An 18242-nucleotide genomic window follows, 5' to 3' on the forward strand; every position below is an offset into this window, starting at 1 on the left:
TGCGACTTGGACTTTCCCTGAATGACTAGAGATTTGACTTGAGACTTGCTCTGAAAGACTTGACTTGGTCTTATCTCAAACAGCTTCAGACTTGACTTGAACTTGCTAAACCACTCAGGGAAAAGAAATTCTCCTCGTCACCTCCCCCTCCCCTCGGAATTCCATAGAAGGCCGTGTGTCAGCACAAGTTGAGACAGTTGAGTAAATTGAGTCCTTTATCAAGTCTGGAAAAATGCCCTGTGACATCATCAGAGAGGTTAAGCTCAAGGCCCTGAATTCGTTTCTGCTGTGTATGACATCCCACTATTGGAGACTTACATGCATGAAATCCTATCAGCGGATTTACCTTCCGTAAAACCTTTTACACGAGACATAAAATAGATCACTCCAGTATATATGCAAGATTGATGGAATGTGTGACACAAACTCCTGCCTCTCCTCTTTTCAAGGAAAACGAGAAGTGAGGAAAATGTAGTTTGCCAAGATGAATGTTTATTTTTTATGATTTAGTTGATCCAGGGGTGACAACAGATGGTGCAGGAGATGAAACACTTATAAAACTCGACAAGGCATATATTGACAGTAAGAAGGATGCTTGAGAAGGAGCTAGCAGCAGAACAGAACTGTTGATGGATAACTAAAGGGCCAAAGCAAGAATTGAGAGTTTAAAATAGCTGTGTCCTCTTGCCTTGTCTCAATGTTCTCTCTGTGAGAGAGGAGAGAATGCTCAGTACGGCTGTATGGTGATGCTGACCTGAACAGGATGTAGCGGTGTGATGTTGAAGTAATTCTGGACCTTAATGCATCCCAAACTCGTTTTGTCAGACAATTCCGTGGCAATGAAGCATGCAGGCACCAGGAAAGAACACCCAAACAGCTCAGGAACGACATCAGAGAATGTATTGTATCGTTTGGCAGCTTTCACTTTGAGACTGAAATGGCTAGAGAGACTCAAAGGGATTTAGTAACAGCCAACTTCATTAACAAGGACACATTACACTGCATGTAAAGTATGACAACCGGATGAAGACAGAAATGTCAGTAGGTACCAGTTGTGACTTCTCAAACCTACCCGGTAAAGTAGAGGTGTTTATTACACAAGAAGGTCTTTTTCTATCACTGTTAAACTCAGGCCTTTCCCACCACTGCTGTAACAACAGTAAAGGTTGACACTATCAGGCTACCCGTTCCACCCATTTGCAGTTTCATTTACAACAGTAAAAAGTCATCCGAGAGTAAAAAGAAGATCTTATTATTACTTGGTTGCATGAGTACCCGATGAAGGTCAGTGAAAGAAATGTCTCTACAATCAATTCAGTGCTGATAGTGAGCAACCTTTTCTCCCACATGATTGCATTTTCCTACGCACCTATCCACCAGGTGTGCATTAAATAACACTTAGTTTGTGCCTAAAAAGAAACCTGCAATTACAAGGAAACTGATGAATGCAATTGAGTTCTCTTAAATCATTTATATGAGCCACTTGAGAATAAATCATTTTAAGTATTTGCACAAGTGATTCTTGCATGAGGCCCATATTACATATTACATATCTTTAGTACCACATTTCTTCTCTCTAAAATGCATCAGTTTAAGGTGCAACACTTTATATTATGTATATTCAAGTCAACCCGAAGCATAATTTTATTCAGGTCATACACTAGAATAAGTTATTCTACTGATGTGAAATGGCTTATAACGTTCTCCAGGTCAAGCATTTCTTTAGAAGAGCACAGCTAAATCTGTTTGCCCAGATGATAAATACTTGCAGTGTTCTGAAGTAGCTAATAGAGTGACATTAAGTGATGCATTGTGTATGTTCTTTCAGGCAGGATTTGCAGATTTCTATAAACACAGGATTGAGAGTTGTGTATACTTTAGTGGAGCACAGATGCAGAGGGGGCTTCTAGTGGTAAATCTCAGCAAACAGAAGAGGAACATTGTGTCCCTCATAGAAAACAGCTAAAAACAGGGATTGTATTTGCGTCAATGCAGGTATATGCCACACTGACAAAAACACATGTAATATATATGATTTTATTGAGACGGATGGTAAAATGAATGTCACTTATTAAAGTACCAAAATTCTGAAGTTGTAGTATTATGACGTACGGTGTTGTGGCATCTGACAAGCATTCAAACTAATGGAAAGCAGCCTTTCTTGATCTTATTTCATCGTCTCACTGGGAACTGAAGCAACACACCAATGCAGCCCCTTGTGCTTTTTGAAATGCAATACGACTTTCAGTGTTAACACCTGCTAACAAGTAACGTCCAATTATTACAAGAATGACAATGAGAGACTCTACCAAATTGCTTTGTAATTCCTCAAGAGTTGTAAGTCACAAATTTGCATTAGCACCTCAAGTAACATGCTCACACCAACACAAACTGAACACAAACATATAGAACCCTTTTTAGTCACGCTAGCGGCATACTGTAAGGATGGTAATGTTCTGTCGGTTGTTTAGTCAGTCAATTTGGTGCAGACTGAAATATCTCAACAACTGTTCAGGGATTGCCTTGAAATTCATGGTCCCCAGAGGATGAATCTTACTTTGTTGATTTCCGACCTTTCCTTTAGTGCCACCAACAAAGTTTTCATTCTTCACATCCAGTGAAACAACATTTTCAAGACATTGATGGTGATGGTGATCCTCTTTTCCTGTAGTGCCACAGTGAGCTTCACATTTGTGGTTTTGAGTGAAATGTCTCAACAACTACTGCATTGTCATGATGGTTTGATCCAGCACCTGTAGAAGTTTTTTGGAAGTGCATACCCTACACCCTGTTTGTCTTTGGTATTTTTTGGTACAGCACTCCTTTTTGAAGACTCCCTTCCACACAGAACACTTACCAGTATTGAATATGACATCGCAAAGCAACACTTTTGAATTCACAAAAGAAGACTATGAGAAAATGATCTTTAGTCTCGTTTTGAGGATGCAACTATATCCTCTCACATGGACCAAGATGAAAAGAAGACCTTAAAGAAGCAATACAACCGTGAAACAAGACTTTTCCTACATGCGGTCACATTAAGTGACCATTTACAACAAAAAAAGATCCCCTGTGGCCTCTGAATTCAGATGTCCCCGATTGTTGGCCTGACTGATCCCACATTCTTTGACAAGTGGCGCTCTTTTGACCTTATGGTTTTAGTGATACAAGCACTCTCCGACCGACTAGCACTGGTATGTAGCCAGATACAGGAAGGTCAATAAGTACTTCTTGAACAAAGACAAACTTAAAGAACTATTTACAGAATGTGACCAGTTTAAAGAAAAACCTGAATCTGAGATAAAGTCAACAGAAAAGAAAAAGTTTGAGAGAGATGCAGCGGACTATCACAGGGGACGGGTATATTCCTGGAGAAATCCACCTCACCGCAGAGAGAGTACCAGCCAGGATAACCCTGCCAACCTTCATCATGTACCTGTGCCGTCATCCGTGGAGACCGGCTCAGAAACTAACAGTGCAGCTTTCTCTGTATTCTCCCCAGTCAAGTTGGAGGATAGAGAGGATAGATAAAATCTTAGGAGGGGAAAATGTAGGAGACCAACACAGAACGAGACGATAGCCAACCAGAATCAAGAGACCTTGAATGTTGTCGGCTTGTTCAGTAAAGAATTGTCTTCCAGTTGTCAAGAAGCTTTAAGTAAAGGTTTGTCTTTTGTACCTACAACTTATTGTAAAGATTTCAATATCTGTGTTAATTTTCAAATTTTTTTATGTCTTTAAGTGTTAAAGATTTTTTTTCCAATAGGCCTAATATAGAATCACCTACAGACTCAGCTAGAAGCTTTACACACTTGTCTTCTTCACAGTGGCTCTTTAACAGATAAAATATCTACATTTGTTGACTATTTTCTAAAACTTCATGTCATTTCTTTGCCCCCATATGTAAAAGATACCATTGATATGATAAACATTTTAAAAACTGGTTAATGGTTACGCCTGATGTGTAATCACTTTATACCAATATACCACATGACGGAGCCATTGAAGCGGTTGATTTTTATCTGCGGTCCTCTCAATCAGAAATGAATTCCAAGATTGTGTAGTCCCAACAAAAAATGTTTTCATGTACAAAGATTCTTTTTATTTGCAGTTGAAAGGCACAGCTATGGGTAGCACCATGGATACTTGAATTCTTCACATAATCCTTTTTTTCATTATATAGGGCCTTGGTAAAGTTGCATTGATGATATATTCCTCCTTTGGGCAGGTGCCTAAAAGAATTACTGGATTTCATACGTTTTCTTTGTCATCAACTTAAATTTGTAGTTAATTCTGAATACTTGCAAATCAATTTTCTGGACATTTTGATCATCAAAGAACAAGACAAAATGGCAACAGATCTTTATAGGAAACCGACAGACAAGAACACAATATTACATGGCAAGAGTTTCCATCCCACCTCTCTTTTTCCAATCAGTCATTTTAATAGAATACGCCGCATTTGCAGCTCAGATGAGTCTTACAATAAACATAGTGGTGACATGATGGAAAGATGTAGGGATAGGCAGTATGAGGAAGGCTGAATCCAAAATGCTGTAGACAGATTTAAGAATGTCAGCTAAAGAGAATGTCAACAAGAGAAGGATTGATTCAGAGCTCCCTCTGCATTACACAATACTCTCATTTGGGAAAAGAATTTTAAGAGATTGTCCGGCAACACTTGCATATTTTGAAATCTAATCCTAATCATAAATCAGTCTTTAAAGATTCCCCACGCATTGTTTACAAATGTGCTCCAAATATTCATGATCTCATAGTCAGAGCCGACCTTCCACCAGAACAACCTACTCACTTATCGACCATTCCAGACGGTAATTAAAAGTGTGCACAGTGCGCACAATGTAATTTCACTTTCAAATGTCACTCATTTACTCATCTGCATTCTGGTAAAAATTCAATATGAAGGGTATTATTACTTGTAACATAAAAAAACATCATCTACATGATCAAATGTCCCTGTGGCTTGGCTTACATAAGAAAAACAACACACTGTCTCAAGACCCGTATTTCAGAGCATAGAAGTAGCATATGTACTAACAATCAGAAGAACCCTGTGGCTGTGCATTTCAATTCATTCAAACACAACCCATCCCCACTGAGATACACTGGGATTGAACATGTGAAAACCCCCCCAGAAGATGAGAGGACATCAACAACATCCTTTTGAAAAGAGGCATTCTATATTTTTACTCTTAATACTCTGTCACCTAAGAGCTTAAATTTAGATTTTGATCTTAATCCTTTTTTGTAAGTGGTTATAGTTGAAAAAACAAAACATTTTTTCTAAGTATGATCGACAGACCCTATTTTACTTTTACAGATATCTTAATGAATATGGTTGTCTCTCCCAAAAGTTTATATCTGTTGATCCATTTTCATTCTCATTCTTTTCCTTTTTGTTTGTGTAGTCTTTCCTGCTGTAGGTATCAATACAAATTCTGGACAATTTCTAGGCTTTGCCTGTAGTCCTAAAAAACAAATTTTGGGCCAGTAATATATTACTGTTTTATATTTTTCTATGTATTTTTCTATATAGTAGTTTTTATGATCATTGCTTTTTCTGATTTATGATATACATTTGACTCAACTTCTGATGTGTTATATTAAATATGTGCCTACATAATATTGATCTTCATGTTTCAAGTTGTTTCTGCCCTTCTCATAGAAGGGCATGCTCTGTTCCCCATGTGGGAGTATCAGACAGTGTTGTCCAGATCTGCTCTGATTGGTCCAGCTTGAGAGTAGATTGACTCAATCATGCAGATCACAATCACCTGAGTGATGAATGTGTTTGTGTCTCTATATTGCTTGTTCTGCTTTGTGATGGTGATTTGACAGTGCCTGATGAAGATCTCTGTTAGATTGAGACGTTTCTCATTTAAAATTGCTGAGAGCTATTAGCACAGTGTGCAGATCTTTTGTCTGATCCAGCTCCTGTAGAAGCTGTTTGGATGTGCATACCCTACACCCTGTTTGTCATTGATTATCATGTTCCCCTCAGGATGAATTGTAATAACTGTGATGATCCTCTTATTTGTCATTTAGTGCAATCATCAGGTCAAAATTTTAATTTGTCTAACACTTTGGTTATCACCAAATACTTGTAAAACTAATGACATTTCCATTAGCCTCAGCTGTACTTTGTATATAGTGCTAATTAGCAAATGTTAGCATGCTAACACTGAAAAATAACACGGTGAACATGGGAAACTCAATACTTACTAAACAAAAGCATTGTCACTGTGAGCATGTTAGCTTGCAGACATTAGCATTTAGCTCAAAGTAGAGCCTCAATTCAAGTCAAGTCTGAAGTTGTCTGAGAAAAGATCAATACACATGAGGTGAAGAAGTTTCCTCTCTGCCACCACTCAGACTTTGATTAAGGAACCAAATACAAAGACAGAGAAGGCGGCAGCATGATGGATTAGCACTCATATTTGTCTCTTTCATTTTTGAAATTGAATGTATCTGGGTCCTTGAAAAACTGACAGCCCAAAACTTTGCACACAAGTCTCTGTCGGTCCCACCCTCCCTTTTTTTGTTTGTCTGAGGAAAAACAAAGCTAATATCCTGGATGGGATGTTGTGTTCTGTAAATGATGGATTGCAGTCGACAGTTTCGAAGCAAGTGATGGTTCAAAAGCAGCAATCGCAACAACTGAGAGGATGTCCAACTGTGCCACCCTGTCATCACCAATAAAAGACAGAGCAGTGACACCCTCGCTTGTGAAGAGTCGGGTTTGAAAGCTTGTTGTTCGCCTGTAAGAGGCTTTCAACGTGTCATGACAGAACATTATTGGATAGGAACGCAGGAGGCCATGTTGTTTACCACGATTACACATTCCTTCGCAAAAATTTCCCCACAGTCAGAGACGAGTGGGGCTGTCAACAGGTTATCAGAACTCATACATTAGTGTTTTGTTTTCTACTTTGTATATGCAGACTGATATATTATCAATTCTTCCCACTAACTCTTACCATCACCCCTGCTTGTATTCTTAGCATGTCAGTATCTTTCAATGACTGTAATACTTTTTTGTTTTTATAATGTTTGCACTGCCAACTCTGGACAGCTCATTTCCCCTTAAATTATAGACTCATCCTTATCTTTTAATAGACTTCTCTTTTTTTCTCAGCACAGTTCCCTCTATGCGTGGAAACTTGAATTATGAATAACACTCACTTACTCGTCTCTCGGTCTGCTGCTTTGTCCATTACTCCTTCTCCCCTCTGTTCTCTTTACAGTTTAAGTGTTTATGCCAATCTGCAAGGCATTTTAAGCAATTATTCCTTTCAGCCATGATAACACAAGCCTTTTCTTTTCTTCATCTTGCTTTAATTTCCTTACTTTAGTAAAAACATACACTCATGAAAACCATGAAAAACAGAAAAAGGTACTCCAGATCAAGTTAAAAGAAAAAAGAGAGAAAATAAGTAGGCAGTAAGAGTAAATGAGTATAATTAGTCAGGAGTTGCCAGATTCAGGCCCATCTCACCAGTTAACTCTAAAACTTACTAGTAAAATGAGTAACCTAATGTCATCCTAAAGGTGGTGTCACAGAATAGTCAGGAGATCATCAATGTCATCAGGATATGGCATCTGGGAGCCATGGGAATGTCTGCACAAAATTTTGTACCAGTTCACCTGTTAGAAGTTGAGCTATTTCACTGGATAATTGAAAACATTAATATGCTGATGGTGGAGGTGAGGGTATCATCTCTGGGCACCGTGGATATCTGTACCAAATTTTCCGGCAAGCCATCCAATAGTTGTTGAGATACTTCAGTCTGGACCAAAGTGGTGGACCAACTGACAGACTGAGATAGAGTGAAAGTAACTTATGCAGACCAAAATTTCAGCAGCATCAAATTTGATGATAGCTGACCCAGTCCAGGTAATTTTACTGGCGTCCAATACAGCCTGTTAAAGGACCAGTATATAAGATTTAGGTGGCTCTATTGGCAGAAATGGAATATAATATTCATAAGTATGTTTTAATTAGTGTGTAATCACCTGAAAGTAAGAATTGTCATGTTTTCATTACCTTAGAATGAGTCCTTTATATCTACATAGGGAACAGGTCCTCTTCAATGGAGCCCGCCATGTTGCACTGCCATGTTTCTACAGTAGCCCAGAATGGACAAACCAATCACTGGCTCTAGAGAGGGTCTTTTGTGTTTTTTGTGAGTTTCACAGCCACCATAGGTTCTCCCACCCACTTATTAGGGGAGTGGGAGCGGAGGAGTATTCATTTGGTTGGATGCTACTAAAGCCTACACACTAGTCCTTCAAATCCTTTAAATATCAACTGGATTAATGTCAGTCAAGTATCTCTCATAGGTAGAGGGATTTGCTTAACCAAAACCTCCCAGTCCACATCACTATGAGACAGTTTCCCATCCTGCTTTAAGATTTCTACTGAATTCACTAATAAGGTAGCAATAGATAGAATTCACCTCATGTGGCAGTGATTACAGTTGCATTTGATTTGTGAGCCAATACCAGTGTGCAGTGGGGGTCTGGAACCTGGAGCACCAGCATTAGATAGGCAGTCCTGAAGTTGTAGGTATCGCTAGAAGTCATTATTTTGCTATCTTATTATTGTAAGCTTTTAACAGCAACAGCTGTTAACGGCTTGTATGGACATCCCTAATATATCAATTTTTCTGATAAATGGTGTTTCATCCTATCTTAAGTTTGCAGTATCTCCATATGAGGAAGCCACAATTTAATCCTCCTCTCTCTCTCTTCCAGGTGTTGCTGTTGTTGTGTATAGCAGACTGGATGGTGCACTCGATGTGGCGGAGCGGCAAAGACCCGGACAGTTTTTCCATCCCTTACCTGACTGCTCTGGGTGACTTGTTGGGCACCGCCCTGCTGGCACTCAGCTTCCACTTCCTGTGGCTCATAGGCGACCAGGACAGCGACGTGGGCGACTGAGGCGGCCTTTAACGCTGTCTGCCATCCAACTTCTCACGCCCTTTAGCCTTGTGGGAATGTGGGTGTTTTCTGTCGCCGGCCAGCACATTCCTCTGCTTCTCTATCTGGATGAAACTTCACTTAAGCCACATGATGGTTTGGAAAAAAATCTGACTATTTTCTTCCCTGACATTTTTTTACTCTCCACAACTTTGATCTGCGTTGTTTGCACCAAAGCACTTGCATATTGTCTTGCTGGTCTTGTTAAGGAGAGCAGGAAAACACCAGCCACCACCCACAACGCTGAGGAATCCTTGCTGTTGGCAAGGTGGTCTACTCTGCCAGCCAAGCATCAGTCGGAGGTCCTCTACTTAACAAAAATCTCTTTGGCTGGTATATATTTTCGGGATTTACCACCCACCGTCACACAAAATTTGTTACTTGCCCTTTGTATTACTGCTTTGCATCATCGCATCAGTGGAGGGACTCAGAGACTGTTGGGGTGGAGGCCATGAAAAGGAAAGTGTGTTGTTGTTTTGTTCCAGATCAATTCTTCAACACACTTCGACCTGCCATTTTAGCAGCTCTACCAGCACCAGAGTTTAAAGGGAGTAACACGAACTTGTTTTGTTGGTACGAAAAAGTCTGCACTTTTGTCTTGCGTCTACCCTTTTAGTTGTTTGTTGCTTCACAAGTGTCTGAACTCACTCAGTCTGTACAATAGAGTTATGGTTTTCATATGTCTGTATTTTTTGTTTTCCTACACTGTTATCCTCTGCAAGGTTAAGGCTGAAGCATTCTTCTTTCCCAGGCTGCACGAAAGCAAACATACACAAGTGTCACTAGGAGACATTTGCATGGCTGTTTTCTTTTACACTCGTACCAACTTGAACATTTTTTTTCTGCCTTCTAACAGGACATCAGGATCAGGGGTTTCTCAGCCATTTAGGCTTTGAGGGACCAGAAAACAAATCATGTCCAGTCATGTGGACCAATACTACAACTCTGAGAGCATTAACAGAGCGTCTGATGACTTCATGCCAAGATTTAGTCTAAAGATTAAATCTTTACAGGAACATGAACGAGATAAAACTGCAAGTGCATTAAAGACTTACAAGATTCTCATTTTATAACAAGCCAAATTGATGCATTAAAAAGTCAGCTGGAAACAGCATTTTCAACCAACGCATGCAGCATGCCAGAGTTGGTTGCAGGCTAGAAATGAGAAGCTGCTTTTGTCTACTACTGTCTGAAATCAAGGACCTGTTGTTTAAAAAATTACTAAGAATTTTGATGGTCAGTCTGCTCCCATTATGAACTGTAGATGTAGCAACAGTAACTAAAGGGAGCAGGAATTAGCAAACGGGAACTTACTACATTGGAATTGATCCACAGAGATATTTAGGGCTGTGTTTTTGTGGAGGCGCAATGACCAGCGCTCCAACTGTTTGGTATTTTCCTGACCTTGAAACTCGCTTTGCGCGTCTGTGTTGTATTTTGGTGCTCAGCGCAGAGTGTACACGGTGCACAGGTGGGAGGAGAGGGGCAGACAGGTGGGAAGGTTCATTCAAATGAAGCAGCGCAAAGACAGTATCTGTACTGTATGAGCAGCTTCTCTTTCAGTTGATTAAATCCCTGCAGCATCTGAAGGCAGCAGGACTGATATGTTGATAAATCCGCAGCCTCCGATTAGAGAAGTGTCGTGCCAAAGCGCAGCGCCGTTACGCACGGCCGTTCACTGTTTAACTTCATTACATCGCCTGAAAACGACATCAGGCTGCTACAGTAAAACCACACACACCTCTACACACATCAGACTGGTCGGTTAGAACTCGATGTTCTGCTTTTTATGAAGGAGACATCAGGTTAGCAGCTCATCAGCCTCTTTTCCAACTTTCTTTTTTTAGCAAAAGTAGCATCTGGTGTTTTATCCTTGAAACACATTGTATAACATTAATAACTATGTGAGCATGTATGAGGTGAGATACATTAGGCTATGATTACTGCTGAAATAGCATCATGCAAACGGCTTCACCAAATCCATATTTTTGTATTTCAATCATCATCATAGTAACTAGCTGATGAAAACAACTACTCCATCTGTCTTTGGCTGCAGATTTGTGGTGATGTGTGTTCACGTTCATGTCATGACGCTCTGAACTGTCCAGACATTTCCTGAAGAAAAGCTTCCTGTTTGTTGAGCTGTCGTCATCACGTTTTAACTGTGATTGGCACGACTGTTTCGGAGCTATGACAGCAGTGATGTGACTGGCTTAGAGAGTATTTAATAATCACCACACTTGCTGATCTATGTTCACCTTCACTCGGCCCTTTTGCATGTTGCGCTGCTACACAGACATGAACCAAAATAACAGGTTCGCATGAAGACGCCCACACGGTCCGTGCGCCTGCCACCTTACGCTTGTTGTTGCACTTGCGCGGTTAAAATAGAGCCCTTGTATATTTGCAACCACTCATCTTTTCCAGCCTTAGCCACCTGATATCTTCTGTAAATTGCCAACAGCCCTTCCCCGACACTCGTGTAAAACAAACCATGTATTCCTCTGTATATTATGACAACCTCCTCAGTTCTCTCTCATTAATTTCCTGTGTTTGTTTGTCCTGTCTTCTATTCTTGGCGGGTGCCTGGTTGTTGCACACGGAACAGAAGCAGTGCATCAGTCCAGCATGACCATTTACATTCCACGCTGGATGTTTACATGCCAATCACATGTTGTTTACACTCATGCATAGTGTCTACATGCTCGCACGCCATTAATCAGCAGTTTTCATGTCAGCATAGTCTGATTTTCATCATCATATCAACTAATATAATCACTGATAGCGTAATCTGATTAATCGCTGCATTTCTGGTCAATTCCGCTCACTTTTTCAGACTATGAGATGTGTTTAAAAGGTCAGAGAAGATTGATCCAGATCAGGCTACTGGATTATTAAATCAGTCCCTCTATCTCCAGGAGGAATGACATTAAAACTCTTAAATCAAGCCACCATCTTAATCAGATCATTCAGCAGCATATTGCGTGCATGTGGACGTAGCCGGTGGCTCTCTTCAACTCCAATATGTGCCTCTTGAGATTCACTGGTTGACAAGGTATTTTTCTCTGTCATGCCATTAATGCAATTTTCTTTCTACTGCATTGTAATACTGTGCAATGATTCCTTTTTGTACTCACTTTCTGTTCTGAGACGATGACTATTGTATTTTTTTTTTTTAAAGTTTCATTCCAAAATGAGATATCCATCATTTTAATTATTGGCATGAAACTGCTTACAGATATTATGGAAGTTTGGGGTTCAAAGTGTATGCATATCCTTTTGGAATGAAACCCTTTCTTTGCTTTTGTGGCTCATATGGGCATAAAATGTCTAAATAAATGCCCTTCAATTGAAAAGCATCTCGTTTCTGGTTATTTTTGCTGAAGGGTTTCACTGGCAAATAGCTATCCTCTTATCCACATACAGCAGCAGTCATTACATTACATTCACAGGAGAAGACAGCCATCACATGAGCTCTGAATGCAGCAGATGAAAGCTTAAATACTGAGCCAGGGAAGAAAAGCAGGAGTTATGATTGAAATGAACAGTAAAACTCTTCATTCCCCCTCTGTTTGCCTGAAGTAAGCCCTAGATATAGTATAATCTATGTTCTCCGATGGTCTCCATGACAACACGACCAGGCAATGCTCATCCTCTTCTGTTAACCTCAGTGCTTGGGAAAAACATGCATTTCTGAACAGATGTCACACTTACGCCCACCTCCAACACATACAGTAGCTCATGTCTCACTGGAGAAGCTGCTATTGAGTTGCAGTGTTGAGGGAATGGAGCCATTGCAGGATTTTACTATGACGAAGATGAACTAATGAGGTTGCAAAATGTCTGCTCTCACAAAAAGATTGAGGTTGACTTGCTCTGGTAAATATCTAACCAATGAGAGGAGTGAAGGGTTTTTTTGTGCTTTTAGTGATGCATTTTGGTTTGTTTCTGTGTGAAAAGAAACTGAACCCACAGGAAAAAGCAACTGACTAAGAGCAGAGAAAACCAACTGTAGGTTTGAAGATACCCAAAATTAACATTACATGATGTGAAGTTCGCCCCTATTCATTATCTGTGGTAAGCGTGAAATTAGTTTTGAAAGGTATCAAGGATTAACATGCAACATGGGACCAGCGACACAAATATAAGGGTCATGTGAAAAAGTGAAAAGTTCAGTCTGCGTTCAAGATATTAGATATGAAGAGAAACAAAGTACTTTTTGGCACAAAGTCATGTAAGTTGTTGGAGTTACAGAAGTTAGCTACTTGTTAGTTTGCATGTGTTGAGGTTCTACGGAGTCCCTGAAGTCCAGAAAGATGTTATTAAGACTGTTTTAAGACTTTGTGGGCTCCATACCTAGCAATATTATACCATCATCAGTATTTCTTTACCAGAATTGTATTCCTTGCAGTGTGGAGATGCATTTAGATCCTAAAGGGCAGGTTCACAGTTTTTCAAGTGTGTCCTAAAACAACAGTCAGGTGTCCATATGAACAGTGAAAGAGGTTTTCCTTGCTTTAATCATTCCTCCTGTTCATACTGGCTATGAGAAGATCTCCTTCAAATGTGCTTTCAGTGTAAGTGATGGAGGCCAAAATCCACAGTGTGTTTTTGCAAAAATGCTTTTAAAAAGTTGATGAGAAGCTTATATGAGGCTTTATCAGTCTGAGTTAGTCATATCAAGTGGATATCTGACACATTTACAGTCTTTTTAGCATCAAATTCCCTCTTTGTATTTTCCCGGACAGTGTTTCCCTGTTGAGCTACGGTGGAAGTAAAGTAACAAAAAGAGACTTTGGCACTAAAAAGACTGTAATGTTGAAAGATATCTACTTGATTTGACTCATTTGGAAGGCTGAAGTTTATATTAGTCAAGTCAAGTCAATTTATTTATAGAGCACATTTAAAAACAACAAAAGTTGACCAAAGTGCTTTACAGAGACTGGGAAATACAATCAAAAGAAAACACAGACATAGTTATGAGGATCAAGGGGAAAATGAATAAAAAAGTAGAATAAATTAAATAAAAATGGGATTTAAATCCTAAAAACACAAAAGCATTGCACAGAGAGCAAATAATTAATAGAGAGAGAAAAATATATAAATAAAATAAAAGCCATTCATGTCTTCATGATAAGTATTAAAAGGCTGAAGGAAAGAGATGGGTCTTAAGAGGGGTTTTAAAAATATCAGAGGAGGGGGAGGATCTAATAAAGAGAGGCAAACTGTATCACAGCAACATCGGAAAATGTCTGATCACTCCTGGATTTCAACTGGGAGCATGTAATGAAGAGCAGTGATTAGTCAGCAGATCTGAGGGGTCTGGCGGTAGAACATGGGGTGAGGAGTTCATAAGCCAGTACATGCAGTGCCCTAAAAACAAATAGAATCGTAAAATCAATACTGCATTTCACTGGTAACCAGTGAAGAGAGGCCGGTACAGGAATGATGCAGTCTCTCTTTTTGGTTCCAGTGAGGAGTCGTGCTGCAGCATTTTGAACCAGCTGCAGGCAACATAAAGCTGACTGACTAATTCTTACATACAGAGAATTACAGTCAGTGGGGGAGGAGATCAAAGCATGTGCTACGGTCTCCAGATCCTTAACAGACAGAAATGATTTTAGTTTTATAAGTGATCTAGGATGGAAGAAGCTGGTTCTGACAACAGAGTTGTCATGATATAATATTAGCTTCAGAACATTTAAAGACATTCTTGCACAAAAGGAGGACTGTGCATTTTGTCCTCCATCACTTACATTGTAAGTGCATTATGAAGAGATCTTCTAGTGGTCAGTATGAACAGGAGGAATGATTACAGCAAGAAAAACATGTTGCAATGTTCATTTGGGCTCCTGACTGTTGTTTTAAGACAGAAAAAGAAATAGAAAAGTCCTATCCTTTAATAATGGAAAAAATTAAAGAAAATATACCTGAAGAGTTAACTAAATAAATAAAATTTAAAAATTGGAGGTGGCGGGTACAATAGAAAGACTTCAGTATTCCTGAAACCTTTGCTACAGGCGTCTGTCTTTTTCAGTTATTCCTGTTTGATGGATAATTGGTATGACAGCTGCCATTGTAGATGAGGGCCGACCAATTCGCTAATTTGGCCAAGTGAAGCATCTCTCCGCAGCTGTAACACCATTGAACATCAAAGCATCCTCAGAAGTAGCCTCAGAATCGATTCAGTGCAGCAGACACTACTGTACCTCTGTGAGCTGATAAGGTAATAAGCATGAACCGATAAAAGCGCAGACACGTCTCAGGAAACTGTGTGGCTTTCTGTGAAAACAACCAAGCTAACATGGCAGCATGGAAATAAGATACAACTTCAAAGTTGAACGTCATAAGGTGTTTCTCTCTTGGAAGCAGGAACAGGCAGCAATAGGATCAAAAGAAGAGGGGGCACTTACAGACCTGTGCGTGGTCTAAATTTAAAGTCCTGGGCTGTATAACCAATGTATTTCCCATATCTCTTTGAACACGGTGAGAAGCATTCCAACACTACTTTTTAACATCGCCAAATGGATTTTCTTACCTCTCATGTGATCAAAGCCAAAGGCAGTAGATACGGATTATTTATGCTTATGGATTTTCTTAAAGGACGAGAGAATCAGTTGCGTTCTTTAGATGAAGCACTTATGGGCCGGGAGGTTTGAATCAAATAAACACCTTATTATCAAAGCACCAAACAACCAGCCACACATCATACTGTACTGTTTTATTAATGAAGGGCTAAGTTATGATTAATAGATTTCAGTTGGTGTGTGAGCACATGTTGTGTTTAACAACGCACCTCTGTTAGTGTCTAGACAGTACATTTTTAACAAGGTCGATCGGACGTAGCGCTCGCTTGATAAATCGAGCTGTGATGTTTTTGGGGTACGTATGCTCTCCTCAGTCTGGCAGCTCTGCAGCAGTGACCCAGACAGTACCAGAGGGCCTGTGAAACCTAACCCCCCTCCGTCAGTCATCCAGTCACCCTTGGGGCTATTAGCAGTACGTTAATGTGGAGCCCGCAGACGGAAGGGGGTTCTGGGAGGTCTGGCGGTAGCTAGCAGCTCTCCGAGTGCTCAGGAAAACAATAGATGTTTCATACACGGCGTAATTGGAAACAGATTTCTCCAGAGGTCTGTGGGTCTTGCCAGTCAAGCTAAGGTGCTCAGACACATTTGAACAGTGTGCCACAGTGAAATGTGGACCTTTAAAAAGTGAACCTTAAATTACACCACAAAGCAAAGGAGTAAAAGGTTTGTGAGGGTGACGCTGAAACCAATCAAATCATAGTATTATATGGTATTATATAGTTTGTATCAGTATATGGGGGGTTTCATGTGATATAATCACCACAACACGCTGCCAAAGGACAAAGGTCCACAGCTGTTAAGGCCTCAGTGTGTTTCAAACAAGGTACTTGTCAGATTGCCTCAGACAGACAATCTAAGCTGAAGCTCTCTTTCTTTCATTCCTCACACAACATATTTATATCATGTGAACAATGAGTGAAACACTGTCAATACCTGAGGACAGACTGCAAGTGTTGCGACATATATCCCCATTTGTATGATTCATCATATAGACCCTGCAAAGACACACAAAAGAAACCATGTTATTAGAGAGATGTTGAGGCAGTGTGATGCAGTATAGAGGCCGTGACAGTGACTTTTCACCCCACCCTCTAGTGTTGCCATTCGGTGCAGGTATAAACACTTTAGATGTGTTTGGAAGGCCAGGGCTAGGCACCAGCAGCTAAGTCCGACTCTAGTCTAGTAGTATGATCTAAATCAGTGCTTCTCAAAAGCCAATTTAACCCATTTAAATAGTTAATAATAGTTACATTTTGTGAGGGTTTTTTTTGCCGTTTTCACCAAGGTGTTGGCTTGACAAGAATGACCTGTCAAAATCTTTACGTCTTAAAATCTACTCAGACAGCAAAACAACATGAAGATAAATGTAGATAGCCCTGCTACCCACGTAAATCAGATTAATTTAACTTAAATTTCTGCTTGCCAGTTTCCCCCAAGGCATGTGCACCTTACTGGCTGTACACCCCCCACAGTCTGAAAATCACTAGTCTAAATTACATCAGTTAAATCAGATTATGGCAGCCTTTTGGCTTCATCACCATTGTGACTTCATTAGTTTTAGAACATCTTGCCAAAGGGCTGCAGTTGAAAATTAGCCTGCTGGCTAACACTGGCACATTTACAGAAATGTTGACTTATGTGCTTTGCCCTGATAGATAAAAATGAAAATGAAATGTTCTTGTTGTAAATAGTAATTTGAGGTTACCCTGGCCTCATCAATTGTGGACTGGAGCTCTAAAAGTGTTATACATCATCAAAACCTTGTTATAATTGAAATCTTTTAATAAGGGAGAAAGATTTGATTTTTTTCCCAGAAAAACCATATCAGACACACATTATTGTTCCAACCAGATCTTTAAAGGTACCCTGTGGGTTTTGTGTGTTTTGATAAACACTGAATGTAAATATAACTTTTGTTTGTTTGAAAGAAAATTCCAATGAGCTCAGTGGGATGCTGTATGGGATCAACACTGCCAGGGTTCATATAATGATTTCCCTTGGGGCCAAATATGCTATATGTATATATATATATGTACGTATACATCCTGTCATGGAACTAAATGGAATATCAGTGTAAGTCTGACAGTGTTGACTTGTCCTAGTAGGTTGTTGGTGCAGAAACAAGACTGACCAGAGCATCTATGTGTTCTTATTGGGTAAACAGGGAAATTCCTGACACCCTGGGGTGATATTCCTCTGGCGTCAGACTGTACATACTCTGAATGTTTCCTTGTTGAATTTATTGAGTTCTCATGTTGATCTGCATTGACCTGCAGTTCGCTGTCCTCTTCAAAGGGCTGTTACTCAAACAGACAACATCCCAATGTCTCAAATGTTGAATGATTTCTCAGAGAAACCCTGAGACAGCTGGTAGTTGGCCTGGATGTGACACTATGACCTCTGTACTTCCATCACCGTGTCCTCTATCTTTTACACTGACAGTAACTGTACTTTCGACAATGGAAGATCGATAGCGCTGTTGGTGAGGACGGATGACTCAGCCTGTAGTGGGTGCTCAGTGCTCTTGGAGTGAAACGCTGGTCGATCTGTCTTTATTTAGGTGGTTATTAATCTCATTTGGCAGCAAACCCAAACTGAGACAGCAGGAGGAGGCTGACAGCCCTTACTCTGTGGGGAATTTCACAACTGTGCCAC

At 40.0% G+C, this 18242-nt stretch overlaps 1 protein-coding gene across 4 annotated transcripts in view; it reads left to right on the forward strand.

Moving 5' to 3' along the window:
• slc41a2b (solute carrier family 41 member 2b) overlaps positions 1-12359 on the forward strand; it is a 43247-nt gene extending 30888 nt beyond the window's left edge. For all 4 annotated transcript variants that reach the window (XM_042403205.1, XM_042403207.1, XM_042403204.1 and 1 more), the window contains exon 11: positions 8776-12359. In XM_042403205.1, the coding sequence (XP_042259139.1) occupies positions 8776-8961 (186 nt within the window). In that variant the 3' untranslated portion in view covers positions 8962-12359. The remainder of the gene's footprint in view (positions 1-8775) is intronic.
• Positions 12360-18242: the final 5883 nt, after the last annotated feature.

The sequence above is a fragment of the Thunnus maccoyii genome, chromosome 23, assembly GCF_910596095.1.
Source record: "Thunnus maccoyii chromosome 23, fThuMac1.1, whole genome shotgun sequence".
Lineage (NCBI taxonomy): Eukaryota > Metazoa > Chordata > Actinopteri > Scombriformes > Scombridae > Thunnus > Thunnus maccoyii.